Consider the following 21,035-nt stretch of genomic DNA (forward strand, 5'->3'; position numbering starts at 1 on the left):
AACAAGCATAACAAACTTAAATTTGGCATTCATGGGATCAGCTTTTTGAAATTCATTACAGAATATATGAAAAAATACGGTATTTTTTACTTCCGCATGAATATTTTGATACAATAAAATAGTGTGTTTCTTTTTTAAATATCAAAATTAAAATCTTTATGTCATATATATATATATATATATATATATATATAAAAGCATTATGTGAATACTGCTAATCTTTTTATGCATGTAACAACCAAAAAACATTCTCATGGTATGTTAAATTTACTCCAAATACACGAAAGCAGTAAAGGATTGGGTCTTAGAATAAACAATTATAATCAAGTACCACCATGAGCAAAATTCTATCTCTACATTTCTTTGAAGTGCTAGAGAATTAAATATCTTAATTCCCTAAAGTATTTTTGCAATACATTCTCTCAAGATTTAAAGGAATTGGGAAGATATATATATATATATATATATATATATATATATTTCACACCAACTAAAATTCTTTTAAAAAAAAGTATCTACAAAATGTGGGAACAATAAGTGCTGTTTCTTTTTCATTGGTTTTGGATCACTTATATTTTTAAAAAATTCAGAATAATAACAGATACAGATATTTAAAGATTTTCTGCTTTTTAACTGAATAATAGTCATAGTAATTATTTCATATTTAACCACTTGTCTTTTATAAATTTTTACGTTAAATATAAATATATATATATATATATACACACACACATATATGTCTTAAAGACAAGGTTCACCCCTCACAATTTTGTAAGATTCTGAATTTTTTAATTTAAGATTTAAACAGTAAAAATTTAAAGTTTTCAGAGTTTGTTGATAAAACTTATTCTCGTAAATTTTATTTAGCATAGTGTAACATCACAGTCCATATATATATATATATATATATATATATACATATTTACATATATTTATATATATTGCTATTTTTGCACTCAATATTTGTTAGCTCCTTCACAAGTTTTTTCCTACATACACATTCTACAAGTGATGTTGATTTATGATGCATAAAACACTAGTACAAGTTCAAGAACATCCCAAAGGATAAAACCATTATATATAATGATTTGCATGGTAGTAAAAATTAACAGCCTAATTTTAAAACTTAAAAATGAAACGTTTGAAACACCAAGAACTTTCTACAAAATTACATTTTCATTTTTTTATAGTATTTGAGTACTTTTAGTTAAAATAAAAAGTATCAAGATCCTAACTGGTTATATATATTTTATAATAACTATTTTATCTGTTTCTGCAAATCATGATACGAAATTGTGTGATACAATTATTAATTTTGGTGCTTTATAATAAGTCAATTGTTTGTTACCTCTACATGTGTTACAAATTCAATAAACGACTATTAACATCAAATAGATTGACATTGCTCCTACAAGCCAATTTTTTTTAGTAAAATGTAATGAAACATCCAAAAATTAAGGTGGGATCAACAATTATTTCTAAACATCAAGCCAGTTTTTCTTGTTTAACTCCACAGTCAAATGTAATGTTCCACATAGAGATGCATCTAGTGAATACATTTGATATACACATTAAAACCCTCAGTGCAGGATGATACATTTATGGTTGCATCTGCTGAACTGGGTGCGTCCAAGGGTAGAAACATGAATCCAAGGTATTTGTTTTCACACACTCAAGGTGCCATCTTTTTAGATCAATAAACAAATACAAATAAATAAATAAATAAATAAATAAAGGGGAGAAGGGAGTGGGGCAGATGGAGGAGGCGGGACACAAGAGGGCACCACCAATGGAAGGCCATGTGACCTACCTGGGCACCACATGATTCCCGATACCCCACTTGAATAAATGAACAAACAAATGAATGCATAAACGAACGAACGAATGAACGATGGATAGATGGATGGATTATGGATGAGAGAGAGAGAGTCCCCTTTGGATGACGATAAGCCCTTTTCAGCTGGAGGAGGAGTGACCGAGTCAAATGTGAATTTCGTGCCGCCAACGTCGGAGAGCGGCATCCCGTTTCGCCGGCACCACCACCACCACCCTGGGGAATAGAATAGTCGGCACGAATCAGGCAGGCTGGAGGAGAGAGAGAGCCACAACAGAGAGAGGGCTAAACTATATATGGACAAATTTGGGAGTATGGTAAGTTTATCCTCCTTTGACCCTCCTTGCCACGACCACAGGTTTATTATTATTTATTTTCTCCTCCTCCAATTATAACCAAGTTTCCTCCCCTAAATCACTTATCCAGATCCCCATCCACCAATTTCCACGCAAAACAGACAACCTCATTGCGTGCATATTCTCAATTGGAAGCCAACCTCACAGTGACTGATGCGATTTTGTTATTATTATTATTATAATTATTATCGCCACTCTTCTGTATGTGGAAGAGTTAATCTTGTGGGAAATGATGAAGGATATAGTTCATGATCGATCTACACCCTTGTGTGAACAGAGCCAAGTTCACTCACCCCCTTGGCTTTCTGAATGTGAGGTGTCACGTCGCTCTTGGCGGATCCATCATCCCCGCCCGGGTGGGGGGGGTCTGCCCGGCCCGGCCCGGCCCGCGATGCCCTGCAGTGGACGATATCAACACGCCAGCTCCGTTTCCCTTGGCCCCGCTCCGCTACTTTTCTTTTACGCTTCTTCCCCCCCTCGAATTCTCCTCCTTTTTAATTTTAATTTTTTTGCTTCTTTGCTTGCTTGCATTCTTCTTCCCCCTTTGCGTTCCGAGGCGCTCCGTCGCGGCGGGGCCTTTTCTCGTGTATCAAAAGAATGTACCGCTAGATGTTCGCATTGCATGGCATGCTCTTCGCTCTTTCTTTTCTTCTTTTCCCCTCGTCATGTACTTCACCTCGCACTGATTACGACTCCCGGTAACTCGTAGCGCAAGTTATGCTCTGTCATCGCCACGGTGCATTAGCGTACTGACCACCCCGATTGGGCAGTCGCTGAAGAGGGGACAACCCGAGGCTTCTTTTTTCATTGTTAAGGCAGTGTCTCAATCTCACTCGCAGTCGATTTTGTCTCGTTTCTCCCTCACGCGGCTTCAGTTTGAAGGCTGCGTGAGGTGGCTCTGGGTGCTACGTACTTTAGGTAGTTGACGCTCAAGATAATTGTCGTTGGTGACGCTACGGCTCCGGAAGTAGAGAGGCCGCGGAGGAATGTTGTAGCGTGATTGATTGTGGAGGAGCCTGGTGTTGTTGGCATAGGAGTCGCTTGCATCGGCACCAGCAGCACCGTCGCGGTCAGATGCTGGAGCTTGGGATGAGCATGTCACGGACGAATTTGAGCCAGGTTCGCTCGCCACTTTTTCTTTTTCTGTTGTCGAGTGTTTAGCGATTTGTGGCGGAGGTTGGGGTTTCGCGGGGAGGGATCGGTTGGGGTGAGAATGTGTTGGAGGCAGAAAGTTTCGATATATTGCGAAGTCCATATGCGAAGGTTCGTAGAGTGAGTGATGTTTGTCGGTTTTGTGATGATCGAAAGCTTTTGGTAAGACGATGGTGGCGGTTATAGGTGCTTGTGGTAGATAAAATTATGGCGCTGATGTCGGTCCGCGAGATCAAGTCGGTCTTGGTGAAAGTGCGGGTAGTACTTGACCTCGCAGATGGTCTCCCCCCCCCCCCGTGTCTGTATCTGAGTTTTCAAGCCGTTTTTCGACGTCGTAGCGCTCGACATGAGGGTTTCGCTCCCGCTTGTGAGGACAAATGTGCAACTTAAAAATATACGATTTTACGCCTGACTGTCGGGATGATCCAGGATCGTGTTAATCACAGTTTAGAAGGAAAACCATGCTAATTCAGCTTTTCCTTTCGTCGGCTGTCTCCTTTCATACATTGGAACAATCACGACCAGGAGGATCAAATAGGGTTGAAGTGGTCGCAAGACATCCACTGCAGAAATTATCTCCAAGAGTTGCTCTTAGTATGCTGTAAGAAATTTGACTCCAACCGCCAATTCACTTCATGTAACGAGTGTCGACCGCGCTGCCTTATTGAACCAGGCGGCGTTAATAATGTCATGACTACTTGCCGAAACAAAAAAATGCAACACCATTCGCGCTGTGGTCTGTAAGAATCGAAGTTACGCTAATCAGCAATTGCACTCTGGTTTGTCTTCGCTCGGGGATTCGAAAACAGATACTGGATTCAACCAACAGGGTTTACAAGAATCCCGATTCCATCCTAGTCTGGAATCGGATGAAACCTTTCCAGCAAGATTTCTGTTCTGCCCACGAATAAGTGAATCGTGTAACGACAACAACCATGTGAGTAGGGTACCGAAATGGTTTGTGAGCGCAGAGGAGTGACATGTGATGGTGGACGATGTGTGGTGCCAGGCCACGGAATAAAACCTCAGAGCCGGCGATGGAGCCAAGCAGGCGGACGATGTCGGGTGGGTATGCCAATAATCCGCCCCCGGGAATGGGGCCTCCCAGGGGGGGAGGCACCCAGCAATGGTCGTTGAGCAATCAGATGAATCGGGGTGAGGACTGGCCGAGAGGAAGCCCTCGCAACGGGCAACAAGGCAATGTGGAACAGTGGGGATTAGGTGCGGTCGGGGAAGGGAGACCGCCTAGCTTGTCGTCGTACTCGTGGAGCATGTCGAGCGAGAGAGGAGACATGGCGGGACTGTCGTCGTCTCCGCACGTGGACGGCAGCCTGGAGAACCTGGAGCCGATGAGGGGGGTGGATGGCAGCAACTTCTCGACGTCGTTTTCGGCAATTTTTGACAAAAGTAAAGCAGCGCAACTCCACCCTGTGTTTTGGTTGCTGGGTGTGCGTTGGTGTAGTAGACAGTGAGAGGTGGTAGCGCAACAGTGTGGCGCTTGGCGTTTGGATTTGCAGTTGCAGTTGCGGAGGCGTAGGTGTGCGTGATTGAGCGTGGACGGCAATCCCTAGACGAGGCAAGCGTGGGTGTTGTCGGGCGGGACGCAGTTGGGAGGCGTGCAGGGTAGGCATGGGAGGAGGGGCGTGGTGGTTGGGAATGATGGGGGGGGGGGGGAGAAGGTGGAGGAATCTGAGGAGTGTGGTGGGTGTGGTTGTGCAGTGAGATTGTCGGAGTCGGAGAACCGCGTGGTGCAGTCACTGGACACGGCTTCGGCGCACTTGATCAACGATCTGGATGCGGACGACAATTTGGCGTATGGGTCGTTGGAGGAGCTGGAGTTACACACGATTGGGAACCTGCTTCCGGACGACGACGATCTGTTGGCGGGGGTGGTGGACGACTACGACGCGTCGCAGAACAGGAGGGAAGAGAATGCGAACAACGAGGAACTGGAGGAGTTCGATCTGTTCAGTTCGGGAGGGGGGATGGAGCTGGAAGGGGACGCGCAGGACGGGGTGGGAGGGTACGCGAGTAACCATCGGATAGGGGACGGTTCGGGAGCGGGACAGCAAAGCGGGGCTGCGGGGTCGGTGGCGGGGGAGCATCCATACGGGGAGCATCCGTCGAGGACGCTGTTCGTGCGGAACATAAACTCGAACGTGGAGGATACGGAGCTGAAGCAGCTGTTTGAGGTAGTGTGTGGGGGAAGTGAGTGAATTGATGGTGGGGCGTGAGGCGCTAGATGGGTGGGCATGGCAAGTGAGGTCCCGAGGAAGAGCGTGAAGGTTGGGAGGGAAGGGTGGGAGTGGTGGCAGCGCGGGGATGTTGGGGGGTGGTGTGTAGGTTTGTGGTGGGCAGGAGTGGTTGGGGTGCGGGGTGAGGAGCAGCGCTAACGAGCGGTGGTTTGACTTGTGGTGTGTAACAGCAATACGGGGCGATCCGGACGTTGTACACCGCATGCAAGCACAGAGGGTTCGTGATGATATCGTACTATGACATCCGGGCAGCGCGCAGCGCGATGAGGGCGCTGCAGAACAAACCGCTGAGGCGGAGGAAGCTGGATATCCATTTTTCGATCCCTAAGGTAACGCAGGACGTGAAGTGACGGAGGGCGAGGGGCGGTGAGGGGAAGCAGAGTGGTTGGGAGTTGGGGCGGTTGTAGGGATGGGATGGGGCAGCGAATGTGGTGCGAGGTAGAGTGTTTGATGAGTTGGAGGTGGGGTGGCGTGGGGTGGGGTGGGTTGGGAATGGATGGGATGGAGATGGCTAAAGATGCGAGTGGCAATGTGGGGTGCAGGACAATCCATCGGACAAGGACGTAAACCAGGGGACGCTTGTGGTGTTCAACTTGGACGCATCAGTGTCGAACGACGACCTGCGGCAGATATTTGGAGCTTATGGCGAAGTGAAAGAGGTAAGGGAGAGTGTGAGGTATGGATGTGATTTGGGAGCGGGTGGAGTGGGGTGGAGTGGGGTGCAGTGAGGGCCAGGAGGGGCGTGGTGGCAGTGTGGGTGGGTTGAGGTGAGAAGCAGGAGGACAGAGGTGGGGCTGGAGGAAATGAGGTGTGGGTTGGGGTGGTGAAGCGGTGGTTTGACAAGGGGTGAGTGGTTGAGCAGATTCGCGAAACGCCGCACAAGCGGCACCACAAGTTCATCGAGTTCTACGATGTCCGGTCAGCGGAGGCAGCATTGCGGGCTTTGAACAGAAGCGACATAGCCGGGAAGCGCATCAAGCTGGAGCCAAGTCGACCAGGTGGAGCGCGTCGGAGGTTAGATACGTGGCCTGGGTTGGAGTTTGGTTGTGGGGTGGGACGTTGAGGATGGGGTGGGACGTTGAGGATGGGGTGTGGAGGGAGCAACGGATTGGTGGGTGTTGGTATGGGTTGGAGGCGGTGAAGTTGATGGAGTGGGAAGAGGGTGGGGAAGGATGTGGTTGCGCGCGAGCTGTGAAGCGAGCGGGCAAGTGATGTGGAGTGTCTGACGTGTTGTTTGTGTGGGTATGTGTTGGGGGATGTAGCAGCAGCTTGCTTCAACAGCTGAACCAAGAGTCAGGGGACGAAGATGTGCGGTCTCGGCAGCAGGCGCTGTCTCCGTTGAACACATCGCCTCCGAGTAAGCATGGGATCCGGTGTGAGGAGGAGTGGGTGTGGTGGGAGGATGGTTGAGTGGTGCGTGGGCGTGGACGAGCGTGAGCGGTGGTTGTGGTTGTAAGGAGGGTATGAGTGGGTGAGGGGGACGGGGGTGGAAGAGGGGGATTGAAGGCAGCGGGTGGGGCGTGTGCAGGGCATGCGTCGATGTGGAGCGGGGGCGGCGAGAACGGGGCAGTTCGAGGAATGCATGCGACACTGGGTTACGGAAGCTTTCAGTCACCGAGCAAGCCGCCGAACAGTCCGAACTTGGCGTCACACATGTCTCAGCCGATCAGGGTGGGAACGATCGGGAGTCACGTGGCGCAAGCGAACCACATGGAAGCAGCGGGGCACTCGTTGGGGCACATGGGAGGAGGCGGGCATCGGTTGCCGCCTCATCCACACTCGCTGCCAGAGTTCAGCAAGGGAATTCTGAACCCGGGGCAGTTCGCATCTCCCGGGTCGGGGGCGTCGATGTCGAGCGCAGTGGGTGCGAGGGGTCGGGAAGGGCGGGAGAGCATGGAGGTTGGGAGTCGATTACAACGGACGACGGGTGGGGCTGGCAGCTTCGGTGACACGTCGGGGCTAGAGCACGGCAGCGGAGGTGAGTTTTGGGTGACACGTGAGGATGTGGTGCAGTGAGCGTAGGTGTGGACGTGGGGTGGATGCAGGCCAGGATGGCAGAAGCGTGGGGTTGTGTATGGCACAGGTTCGAGCGGGTGATGTGGAGTGGGTGTTGGCGACGAGGTTGTAACGGTGCGATGTTGGTGTGCAAGTGCGTGCAGTGCTGTCCGGAGGGAGCGGGCTTCTGTATCCGAGTTCGAACGGCAACGGATCGGCGTCCGGGCAGCAGTTCAGTCTGTGGGGAGGTTCGGGTTCGTCATTTTCTCACATATCGGGGAGTCCTCCGCCGGTGCTGTGGGCGAACCCGTCGTCGATGGGGCAGGCGTTCAACGCAATCGGGCAGACACAGGCGCAGTCGCACGCGTACAGCAGCGGCATGCTGGCGAGTCTGTCGCGTCACCACGTGGGTTCAGCTCCATCGGGAGAGCCGTCGTTATTGGAGCGACGGCACAGCTACATGGGAGGCGAGTCGTTGGTGGAGAGCGGCGCCCTGATGAGGTCTTCATCAGGCACAGGTCTGGGTGGAAACGCAGCTCATGCGATGAACATCGGCGGCGGAAGCAGCCAACATGGTGTGATGAACATGAGCAGTTCAGTGGGGGGAAACTGTGGGATGGAGCATGCGTCGTCGCCGAACATGGGGATGATGTCACCACAGAACCGTGCACGGTTTCTGCAAAACGGAGGTGTGCTGGGGACGAGTTCGATAGAGGGTCTGACGGACAGGGGTCGAAGTCGGAGGGGGGAGAGCGGATCTGCGCAGGCAGACAACAAGAAGCAGTACCAGTTGGATCTGGAGCGGATAATGCGCGGCGAAGATTTGAGGACGACCCTGATGATCAAGAACATTCCGAACAAGTAAGCGACGTGGTTGGTTGTGGAATGGTGAGATGGAGAGAGCGTGCAGTGTTTGGGCGGAAGAGATGGGACGTAGTTGTGAAGAGGGGGTGGGATGGTTTTTGTGCGTAGTGCGTGAGTGAGGGTCATGCGGGTGTTGGGGATTGTTTAGGGTGCGGTGGTGTCGTATGCGCTGAAGCAAGGAGTGTGGGTTGTCAGGTACACGTCGAAGATGCTGCTGGCCGCAATCGATGAGCAGCATCGGGGCACATACGACTTCATATACCTTCCCATCGACTTCAAGGTACGGTGTGCAGCAGTTGCATGGAGTGGGGCGGGGCGGGGCATGGTGGTGTGTTGCATGGGGTGGGGGTGGGCGAAGTGGGTGTGGAGTGGGGAAGTGTGGGGTGTGCGGAGAGATGGTTGGGAGGGCGTGTGTTTTGGAGTGAGCAGAGAGGGTGGGAGGGGTGGTTGGGAATGGGCTGACGGGTGATGCGTGCGCAGAACAAGTGCAACGTTGGGTACGCGTTCATTAATATGACGTCGCCAGCGCGGATCGTGCCGTTCTACAAAGCGTTCAACGGGAAGAAGTGGGAGAAGTTCAACTCGGAGAAAGTGGCGTCGCTGGCATACGCCCGGATTCAGGGCAAAGCTGCTCTGGTGGCTCACTTCCAGAACTCGAGCCTGATGAACGAGGACAAGCGTTGCCGTCCGATCCTTTTCCATTCGGACGGGCCGCACATCGGAGACCAGGTAGAGTGAGGGGCGGCGGGACAAGTTTTGCGAAGCGAGTGAGGGCGGTTTGTATGGGAAGAACGGAAGGAGGCAATGGCGGGGGGCGTAATTATTGGACGTGTGGAGGATTTTTGAGGTGTAGATATGCGTAGGATGAGGCGAGGGTTGGACCAGGGAAGCAGATGTGCGAAAGAGGTCCGTCGGGCGGGAAGATGCAAGGAGGCTGGAGAGTCGGGGATCTATTTGAAAGAGTCAGAAGTGTAGATACATTAGCATCAGGTTACTGTGGAGCGGGCTGTGAGCACGATGGAAGGTGGTAGGCGTTGGAAGAGGGAAGTTGGGTCCAACAGGGAGCAGGCGGGGGCGTGCAGGATGGAGGCAGAGGCGTTGCAGTAAGGCTGGGCTGGAGAGTTTTGTGAGGTGTTGATTACAAGTTTCGACGGCGAGTGGTGTGACATGGGTGGGGGTGAAATTGCGGAACCGTGGCCTGGCGGCATGTAAAGCACAGATGAAATAGTTTGTGTGGTATTTTGAGGATGTAATAATGCACACGTTATTTTGGAATGGCGAATGTGGTGAAGCTTGGGAAGGTGGTAGCAAGGGCGTTGCGAGCAGCACTGCAATAAATTTGCGTCTCTGTTGACTCATGGTGTGAAGAGTTAGTTGGATGTGGTGTCGCTGCAACGGAGTGGAATGTATGGACCGTGTGGTTTCGATCGTGTCCATTGTGTTTTTTTGGTCATTTCTGAATTATGGGGAAAAATTGGAGTTCCTATTTTTGTACTCGTGCTTTTTTTTTTTTTTTTTTTTTTTTTTTTTGTACTCATGTTGTGAGGATTGTGTCAAGCTTTGTTGATTCTACTATTATTGTTTTGTTTCTTGCGTTGTTCAGGCATGGGTTTGTATGGCAGATGGTTTTGGGTGTGTTTTGGTATGGCTAGTTGAGGTTATAGTAGGTTCATGACCTTGACTTTTTATTGTGTAAATTTCTTTTGATTTTGATTTTGGACTTAAGACCTCGTACAACTTGCACATATCTCCGTGGCACTGTTACGTATTTCTGGTTTGTTCTTTCCTGTAATTTGAGAAATCACATTTAGGAAATAACTGTTACCGTTTTCTGGTCATTGCTTTTGTTACTTTTACTTGAAGGTTGTCAGAATTTTTTCGCATACCTTGTAGTGGTGAATGTTTATCAGGACTAAAGTTCGTTTTTTAATGAAAAAACTGTTTGTGATCATATGTTCTCAGGAATTTGTGTTGATTTGCATTATATTTTTTATTGTCTAATGTTATTGATTTGTAGTTTTGATTATTTCAGATATGATGTGTACAAATGAGACTTTGATTAACTTCAGTGTCTTTGTATTATTGTAAATCTAATTTTAGATATGAGTGGTTTAAATAGAATTGTGTTTTTTTTTCCATATTCTTTGAAGTTGCCTCATGCGCTCGTACTTGGAAATTGCCTTGTACTTTGTTACAAGAATTTACACGACTTAAGGAGATTTTATGAAAACTAATACAGTGTTGTCTTGTGAACAGGTGTGCACAGTCTGGGTGTTATTTATTTATTTTTTTTTCCTAGAAAATGTGTTTTATTAAGTAAATTTTTAAGATCATGATTTTGTAATTTTTGAACCTTGTAGAATTTCAGAACATTCATAATCGTGTCTTGAGATATTTTTTACATTCTCAAGCTATTTTTTATTTGTTAAGTTTTAATTGTGCCAATCATTTTACTATATATATATGTTTGATTTATATTTATTACAAAATTATGTACATTTCTTTTAAGAATAAAAAATAAACAAAATTTACTAAAATGTCATACTTATACAAGCACTTGTGTTATTGTGGTAGATGAAGAATTACTTTTATTGTTATTAGTTTAAGCAACAATATTACAAAGTATGGATTGTTCATATAAAATATAAATTTTATTAAATAAAATTTAAATATAAATAAGAATTTATTTTTCGGTTTGAATAAATTATTTGATAATCATATTAATAAATCATAATATTCAATGACATAAAAATAATCATCTTCTAATATCACAAAATATATATTAATTTAAAATCTATATATTGTAAGTAAAGTGGCACAAGATGATTATTGCTAGTGTAAATTATAAATGAATTAGCATTGGGACTTTTGCTTTGTATAGGACTTTAAACAAATATAAAGATTTCATTGTCTTATAGTTATAGAAAATTAGTATTTGAATATATCATCTTAAATAATACTTTTAGTATATTTAAAGAATTCAATGTTGTTGGAAAGTAGTGTGATGCAATGTTTAGATTCACTTTGCAATAATATAACATATAATTTACTTGTGACAAAATATAAATTTTGAAAATTAAAGAGTTACAAGACAAGGATTGTTTGAATGTTGTTAAAGCTTCAACCTTCAACTTTAATAAATGAGACAATGATCTACTTATAGAAATTTTTTTAAGAAACTTAATTAAATAAAATGTCTAATTATCATTTTCATTATGGATAATCAAGTCTATGAAAAGAAATTCCACCTCCTCACTAAGAAAATTTTAGAGGATTTTCAGATTAGATGCATCAACAAATAAATTTGTGGTGGATAATATTGCACAATCTATAATGTATTTGTAATTATTGGCATGGTAAGTAATACTGCCAAATTTTTCAATCAACTAATCAATGGTCCTATAAATAGAAATTCCTTTAAAAATGGATATGATATTTTTTCCTATATTTTAGTAAATAACCTCTTTTCCTTTGCCAACTCAAACCAAATACTTTGCAATGGATCTATTTTCTTCTCTTTCCAATCCATTATCTTGGTATAATTTCATATTAGTTGTAAGTTGTATTTTTACTACAATTAATTATTAACACAAGAACTTCAAGCTTGCATTAAAAAATTGTATTCTTATTCCACAACAAAGAATCGACAATTTTTTTTAATAAGTCCTTGTCCAATACAAAAAGTTTTTCATGGAATGGTTGATTAGTATTACTTATATTACGTAGCAACCTATCCTTAGCTTCAAAGGCCGCCTTGTTGATCATTAGAGCTTCATCTCTATGAATATCTTAGTAGTCTTAAGCAATCTTCTTAGTTCAAATTCTTTAATGATGTAGTTTGTGAGGCTATTGAAATTGAACAAGATCTTAAAAGTCAAATGAGCTATTTTTCTACCTAGAAGTAGTAATGTTGTAGTGGTAGAAGAAACAAGAATTATAGCAATTTGTCTATTTTTCTATAATAGCCAACAAAAAAAAAATAAAAAAAATATTTTTCATGTATTGCTTGAGCCACTAATGAAAAAACATCTTTCATTGCAATTGGCATTATTTTTATTGAGAGCATTAAATGTAGCCGGCACTCTCCATAATATTTATTGTAGTCTACAATAAATACTATAGCTACAGTATTTGAAATCTAGTAGAGACAAACTGTTTATCTTCTCCCTTTCTCCTCTTGTATACGTGATATAACCAGTTCAATAGACATATGTGTGAAGCTCTCTCTCCTTAGAAACTCTCTTATATGTGTGTATTACTTACTACTACTCTTATGTCTTTCTAAACATTCTCAATAAATTATCAGCACGACTCTCTTCTACACACTATCATAGTTTCTTTTTGCTCTAGTCTTGACTCTTCAAACCTGTTGCTACTCTTGTTCCTTGTTTGATTCATGATCTTACTGCATTTCTTGTTGGTCCTTCACATACTAGCTGCTTGCTTAGAGCACTTGCTCTACTCTGTGCTTTGCTTGCTTAAAATACTTGCTCCAGCCTAGCCTCCCTATTGCGCCTTGCGCCATTGTCAAACTGCCTTTGCTGCTTGCCTCCGATCCTATCGTTGATCGTGCCCCTAATACCGCCCTACTGTCATCACTGACTGGTGACTGCCACCCAACAGCCACCAACTTTGCCATTGACTGCCGCTCTTGCTGACCACCAATCCTACCACTGACTGTTGTTGATGCCGCCACTGCCCTACCACTGCTGTTCTGTTGTTGCTCTATTCCCACAATCCACAATCTCCTTAACTATATATACATATATATATATATATATATATATATATATATATATATTTTTGATTTCAAATTCAAGTTTATCATTTTATTTGACTTTATATTTTAAGGTACATTTTACTCAACTTTTCTACTTGATCTTGTATTTTCTTTACAGATTTATTTATAATGAATGCTTCAACATCTTCAACTGCTTCCACTATGGTTCCAACTATTACCAGTGCATTCCAACATTTTTAAACTCTTTTATTTTCACCATTGACTATGGATGGAAATAATTATCTATTATGGGCAAAAATCACAAAAGCAAATTAATTCGTAGAACAACTCTTGGATGCCATTATGTTTGAAAAATCTCTTATAATAAGTATTTCTATTCCTCCTGCTATCCATTGAAAATGACTTCTTTTCCTTCGTTGTCATCTTGTACCTACATTACAACATCAATATTTGTAAATGGAAGATCTTGTAGAACTTTGGAAGAACCTTAAATCTAAGTTTGATCATCAAAAGACCATTTTCCTTCCACATGCATGTCATAATTGGACACATTTATGTATTTTATATTTTCCAAATTTAAATGCTTTCAATAGTGAAATGTATAGTATTGTCTTACAATTACAATTATATGGACAAAGCATCTCTGAAGAAGAAATGATTGAGAAAACTCTCTCTACATTTCTTCTTGTATTTGTTGTGCTTGCACAATAATATAAGAACATGAAATTTTAGAATCATTCTCATGTCATGTCCTATCTATTTCTTGTCGAGAAGCAAAATGAGTTATTCTTACGCAATGCAAAAGCTCATCCTATTGGAATCATAGTTCCAAAATCTCATGCACTTAATATTTCAAAGTCTAAGAAAAAATTATGTAAACATGGAAAACATGCTCATAAGCATAAGAGCAGTCATAGTCATGACCATTTCTATTAATATGGAAAGAAAAAACATTCTACTATTAATTATAGTAGAAAATAAAAATCATAGATGCATTCTTGCCATAAGTGTGGAATGACTGGACATTTAGCACATGCATGCCGTACTTTAGAATATTTTATTAAAATATTCCAAAAAAATAAAAAACTATGAGTTGAAACTCACAAAGTTCATACCATGGATGCATCGATGGATTCAATTGGTGTTGATGACTTAGAGGCTTATATGAATGACAAAACCTCTAATAATGAATCAAATGATGCACTCATTGATTCTGCAACAACACATATTCTCCTATGGGATAGATGATTTTTTATTGAAAAATCTTCAACTTGGCAAACTAAAAATATGATGACCATGGCTTAAGAAAATATATTTTGTTTTCAAGAAGGCACAGTGATAGTAAAATTACCTATGGATTCCATCATAAAATATAAACATGTGATGTTTGTACCCCCAACACCTCGAAGTCTAATCAGCTACCGAGATGTATGTATTAATAGTTATCACCTCTTGACTGCCATTTTAAATAAAAAAGAGGTTTTGATTCTTGCAAAGAACCATGAAATTGTTGAAAAAACTTTTGCTATAAAAAATGGTTTATATCGAATTGCGATTTGGCCTCCAATTATATTTAATTTTTTATCATCTATCACAGAGAATTGTGCTTTATTCTAGCATAGACAATTGAGACATCCAGAATCTATAATATTTAGAAAGATCATTCCATGTATAACTGGGTACAATTTAAAGCCTATGGATGTAGACTCTATGGAATTATGTCATGCATGCGTGCAAAGTAAGATGATTACTTGGCCTTCAATTTGGAAACTCCCACAAGAATTACTACCAATGCTTGAAAAGTTGCATGGTGATATTTGTGGTCCTATTAATCCAATATCGAGACCATTTCATTATTTTTTGGTCCTTATTGATGTATCAGGTAAACAATCACATGTTTTATTATTATCAATCCAAAACATGGTATTTTCCAATCATATATTTATGTTTATTTATTTTTTAGCATATTTTCTTGATTATTGTATAAAATCATTGCATATGGATAATGCAAAAGAATTTGCATAAAAGTCTTTTGAAGACTATTGTACTGAAATAGGAATTGACTTGGCATATTATATTCTATATGAAAATGCTCAAAATGGACTTGCAGAGTTATTTATAAACTGTATACAACTCATTACCCGACCGCTCCTTCTTCATGCAAATTTACTTGCATCTATATGACGTCATGCAATTTTACATGTTGCAATATTAATACACCTCCGCCATTCTTTTCTTGAAATTGTTTCACCACATGAAGCTTATTTTGAGTCGTGTTCCAAATGTATCTCACTTACAAGTATTTGGTTGTCATGCTTGGATTCTAGTATCAGAACTTCAATGGCGTACCATTGGAGCTCATCGACAAGAAGGCATATATGTTGGTTTTGATTCACCAAGCATAATTTGTATTGTTGATCCATCAACTAGCACATTATTACATACATGCTTGCAAAATTCTTATTTTGAAGAGAATGTATTCCCATCTTTTCAAGAAAGAGTATCCAATCAACAAAGAAATAAAGTACGTGTATTTGAAGCACCAAAAATATTTACAATGAATTCCAATCCTAAGACATCTTTGGCTAAAATTGAAGTTGTTAAGATTTTACATCTAAAATGGATTGCAGATGAAACACTTGATGGCTTCAATGATGCACCTAGAATTATAAGAGTTCTTATTAATGAGGCTCAAAATGCTCTTGCTTAGATTGCAGTGCTATTGACTACAATACCTCAAGTTATAACAACAACAATTAAAAGAACTTGTGGGCTAGATAAGCAACCACATAAGAAGAAAGTTATAATATTGACTAATTCTGGTATTATTTCTCAAGAAATTGCCACTCATCCTACATGACCACCAATTCATGATGATATATCCATGCATAATGTACATGCAATTCCTATGAAAAACAATCTTGGAATTGGAAGGAATAAGAACAAGTTGAGTAAAAAATTATCTATTTTGTATTGTGCTACAGACAATATTTGGGATAGACCATCTATTACAATAGATGAATAATTTGCATGTATGATTATGGAAGCCCTTTCTTATAAGGAAGATAATCCTGAACCTCAAACCAACCAAGAAGCGATGCGTTGCTCTGATTGGTCAAAATAAAAAATTGCTATAGAAACAGGAACTCCAAATGGACCTATTCCAAAACAATATCATGATATTAAATTATGTAAGGCCTTGTATGATTTAAAAAAATTCGGATGTATGTGGTATCAATATCTTTGAGATTATTTAATTACACATAAGTTTGTTAGTGATCCACTAATCTCTTGTTTGTTTATCAAATGAGATAAAATTGGTTTTGTAATCATTGCTGTATATGTTGATGAACTTAACCTAGTCAACACTAAATCTGCATGTATTGCAGCTACTAACCTACTTAAACGTGAATTTGAGCTGAAAATGCTAAGAAAAACAACTTTCTGTATTGATCTTCAGATTATGCATCTCATAGATTATAGCATTCTCTACCAACTAACGTATATTAGACAAATATTGCAGAGATTCAATATGATTGATGCTTATCTATTATTCACACCAAATGTTGGACGTGGTTGTGATGGTCATGATATATATTGTCCATGCATGGAGGAGGAAGAAATATTGGGAGATCAATATCCATACCTTACAACAGTTGGAGCACTTTTATATTTGGCTACATCTACAAGATCAGATATTACATTTGCAGTTAGTATTCTTGCAAGACATAGTGCATGTCTAACACTACAAAATTGGAATGGCATCAAATATTTATTATGTTATTCAAAAGGTATTGAAGACTTAGGATTATACTACATATAATGTGCAAATCCAAAATTGGTTGGATATTATAATGCGAGATATAAATCTGATACTGCAACAACTAAATTTCAAACAAGAAATGTATTTTTAAGACATAGAGCTGCAATATCATGGAAATCAATGAAACAAACAATAACTGCAACTTTATTCTACCATGAAGAAATTATTGCCTTACATGAAGCATCTTGAGAATGTATTTGGTTACAATCAATTGATAAATTCATTCAAACAACCTGTGGATTTTCATATAATGATTCTTCAACTATCTTGCATAAAAAAATAGTACTTGTATTGCACAGATGCAAATTGGTTTCATTAAAGGCGACATGACAAAGCATATTGATCCAAAGTATTTTAGTTATATCCATGACTTGATTACTAATCAAACACTTATTATTAAGAAAATTGAATCTACAAATAACTTTGTTGTTCTCTTCACCAAAGCTCTTCCATTATGCAACCATTGTCGACTTACTTATGGCATTGATATGTGGCGACTTATTTTTCTTGAATTATAAAGTTAATGAATTCTTTAAATAATCAAGAAAAATAGTATTGTACTCTTTTTCCTTAATCTATGATTTTGTCCTTAAATACGATAAGGTTTTCCTAAATAAGGTTTTAATGAGGAAATAATTGTTGATCTTGCAAGATTATAGAAAAGTATAGATCATAATTCTATACAAATTTTATATTATGTAAATATTATATTGAGCGATGAGGAATATTGAGAGCATTAAATGAAGCTAGCGCTCTTTATAATATTTATTGTAGTCTATAATAAATACTATAGCTACAATATTTGGAATGTAATGGAGAAAAACTATTTATCCTCTCCCCTTCTCCTCTTATATATGTGACACAACCAGATCAATAGACATGTGTGTGAAGCTCTCTCTCCTTAGAAACTCTCTTGTGTGTGTGTGCATGTATTACTTATTACTACTTTTGTATGTGTATGTATTACTTACTACTACTCTTGAGTCTTTCTAAACATTCTCAATAATTTTCAATAGCAATAATTGTATTGTATATAAATCATTATTCATCATTTAGTAAAAGAATTGCATTTAGAACAATGTTTATCTCAACAATGTCATATGACATATGGCTTACAAATAATTGACTTGTTTGAGTAAATATTAATTGATTGGCAATCTCCTCATTTAAATGAAATAGACCAAGAAACTCAATTAAATATTTTTTATTTTGTAAAAGATGTGATTGAATGTCTATTAATGTTATAGATATAATTAATATTAAAAATTATGTAAATAAAAGAAATTAGGTAGAAATAAATAAAAATAAATAAATTATATAATATCTTGTGAAAAAGCTTCTTAGAAGCTTGATAGATATGAATTTGATTTTATACATGTCTATAGGTGATTGATAGGTCAAAAACTTAAGCAACAAGTTAGCCATATATTACACTTGTTGGTTACTTTTGGTATAAGTTTGTCATATGGCACATATATAGGAAACCTATCTTGCAAGTTAGACATGTATTTGAGATCCTAAATAATGTCGCCACATAGATCTTAGTTAGGTAATATATATAAAAGTATGAATAAGGCCTTCCTCACTCTTGTCAACTCCTTTCTTGCTCCTATTCCAATTTCAAGAGTCTTTAGATTTTTAATCTTTGATAATAGCTATTCTAGTTTCTTCTTGAATATATATATTATTTTTAATTTTCTTTTACATATATCTCACTTATTTATTTACATTCTTTGAGTTCTTATCTTTGAAAAATAAAGCATTGACAATAGAAATGGGATGACTAACAGCATTGACACCTTGTTGTACACATGAATTACAACAAAATCTTTGGCCATAGGAATAATATTTGCATCTCACAAATTTTTAGTATTTTAATGGATTTTTAAAAAGCAAAATTTGAGCATACAATAATCTCATTGCAAGTGGCATTTTTTTGTCAATAACATTCATTGTACGAAGCTACTATGCATCATCTTCCAAAATCCATGGATAATAGATGTATATTATATTAAGGGGTAGAATATATAATCAAATTTTTGGAGATGTTTAAAAGAATGAGGACCTTGAATGTAAGGCAAGAGCAAACGCAAGTACTATTATTCCACTTGAGATAGATTGCAACTATATATTTGCTCAACAACTTTGTTTCTACCATTGATATATTTATGTTAGAGCTTTTTGTTTCATACCTAGTGCTTTGGAAAGTTGATGTATAAAAGGTTTTTGGTTACATCATTGTTTTCATATGTTACAATTTTTTTGTTAATATTATATGTATTTGTCAAGAGATTTTAAATATTCTCTAATATATTTTTGGTGATAAAATGTAGCAAGCATCCAAATATTGCTTAATGTTGTTTGAGGCTTTTACATTATTTTCTTCATGCAAAGGATTAATAATTAAATGATTGTGTAATTATGCTCTTTATAGATATATTTATAAAGATATTTTGTAGTAATTTTTATAGAATATACTTTAACATTAATGTGGTGATCAAAAATTGGACAAATTATTGAATTGTAGATAACTATCTATTGTTTGTCTTGAACTTTGCATCCCACAATTGTAGTTTTGTTAGTATTTCTTCTATAATAAGAGAGGTATCATTTTCATCTTTGCAAGTTTTATCCTAAAATTCTTTTAGATATTATTTCTAACAAGTACCATCTACCATTTATAGAGCATCTGGTTTGAGATGTCTACAACTTTGATGAATCATACAATTTATAATGGTAGCATAAAGCTAGGATTGAATCTCAAGATTTGGAATATTAACCAAAATAACAATATCATAGTTAGGTAGATCTTACAATTTATCATCATTATGAAAGACAATGAAGAAATGAGTATGTGTCAAACCACATTTTTGGAACTCAAAAACATAGATATGTGGAATATTTTTTTTGAGAATTCTATCTTCTATTGAAAAGACTTTTAATATTATCAATCATTGTTTGAATGCCCTAATGACCAAATCAAGATGGTCTAATGTTATTTTCCCTTTCAATAATTCATCTACAAGTTTTGGCCAACTTAGATTGTAAGTAAAGGTATTAAAAAGTTTTGGCTTGCCATGCACTTGAATTATACTTATTGCATCTTTGTAGCATTGATGCATATATTTATCATTTTATATAAAAGAAGAATATAAAAAAAATATATCTTCACAGATTTATTAAATCACCATCAATTTATAGGTGGTCATTCAATTCTTGATACAAATCAGCGTAAATTGTATGTTGATTAAATTAGAGTCAATAAAGACACATTTGAATAATTTTTAAATATTGACCAATAACATGTTGCTAGAAAAGTCGTCCATAGTGGTGAACAAAGCCATCCTCATGATCATGGAAGTATAAATAGTACAAAGCATAATCTATTGAGTTTATCCAAGTTCTTTATTTGGATCAATTGTCATCAATTTCTTTGTGATCTATCTCATCTCTAATATTGCTTGGCTCTATTATTTCTACACTTCATAAGATATATTTAAATTTCAATCATATTCTTTATAAGAAAATATAATATAATATGTAAAGAGATCATTTGCACCATGTATTTCATTAATTGTCATTACATGATCTTCAATAGTATGAAGAATAATATTGCTTCTCCCAACAAAAACATCTCCCCTAATAATTATTTCAGCAACTTCATAAATGCTATGAATGTTATAACACTACATCTCTTTTCATAGTTTTATTTAATGCAAATGACAAAGGAATAGTCACCATGAGACTAAGCACATGCATACATGAATTATAATGCAAAAAAAATCCTCATGAATTTCATGTAAGATAATCTAATTTAGGTGGTAAAATATTTCTCAATGGCAATTGAATTGAATTTAGAAAGTAGCATCATAAATATATATTTGACTGATGATTCAATATACGTACTAACATGAAGTACTGACAATTCAATATACGAACAAAATATGAATAAAACCTCACATTTATTTGTACCAAACTTTATTGAAATTTTAGAAATAAAAATATAATTACTATT

The 21,035-nt window shown here is 39.1% G+C and overlaps 1 protein-coding gene across 2 annotated transcripts; it reads left to right on the top strand.

Moving 5' to 3' along the window:
- Positions 1–2,736: 2,736 nt before the first annotated feature.
- Positions 2,737–9,810, top strand: LOC112292460 (protein MEI2-like 5). 2 transcript variants are annotated; one of them, XM_024540971.2, is made up of 11 exons: positions 2,737–3,309; positions 4,352–4,749; positions 5,062–5,534; positions 5,768–5,926; positions 6,140–6,256; positions 6,460–6,611; positions 6,860–6,954; positions 7,126–7,575; positions 7,757–8,453; positions 8,652–8,736; positions 8,937–9,810. In XM_024540971.2, exons 2-11 carry the CDS (start codon positions 4,380–4,382, stop codon positions 9,192–9,194), a joined length of 2,856 nt encoding a protein of 951 aa, XP_024396739.1. In that variant the 5' UTR covers positions 2,737–3,309; positions 4,352–4,379; the 3' UTR covers positions 9,195–9,810. The 2 variants fall into 2 exon arrangements, with proteins under 2 accessions (XP_024396739.1, XP_073395353.1); XM_073539252.1 differs by having other exon boundaries at positions 6,863–6,954.
- The last annotated feature ends 11,225 nt before the right edge of the window (positions 9,811–21,035 follow it).

Source organism: Physcomitrium patens, chromosome 15, assembly GCF_059467195.1.
Source record: "Physcomitrium patens ecotype Gransden chromosome 15, ASM5946719v1, whole genome shotgun sequence".
Classification (NCBI taxonomy): domain Eukaryota; kingdom Viridiplantae; phylum Streptophyta; class Bryopsida; order Funariales; family Funariaceae; genus Physcomitrium; species Physcomitrium patens.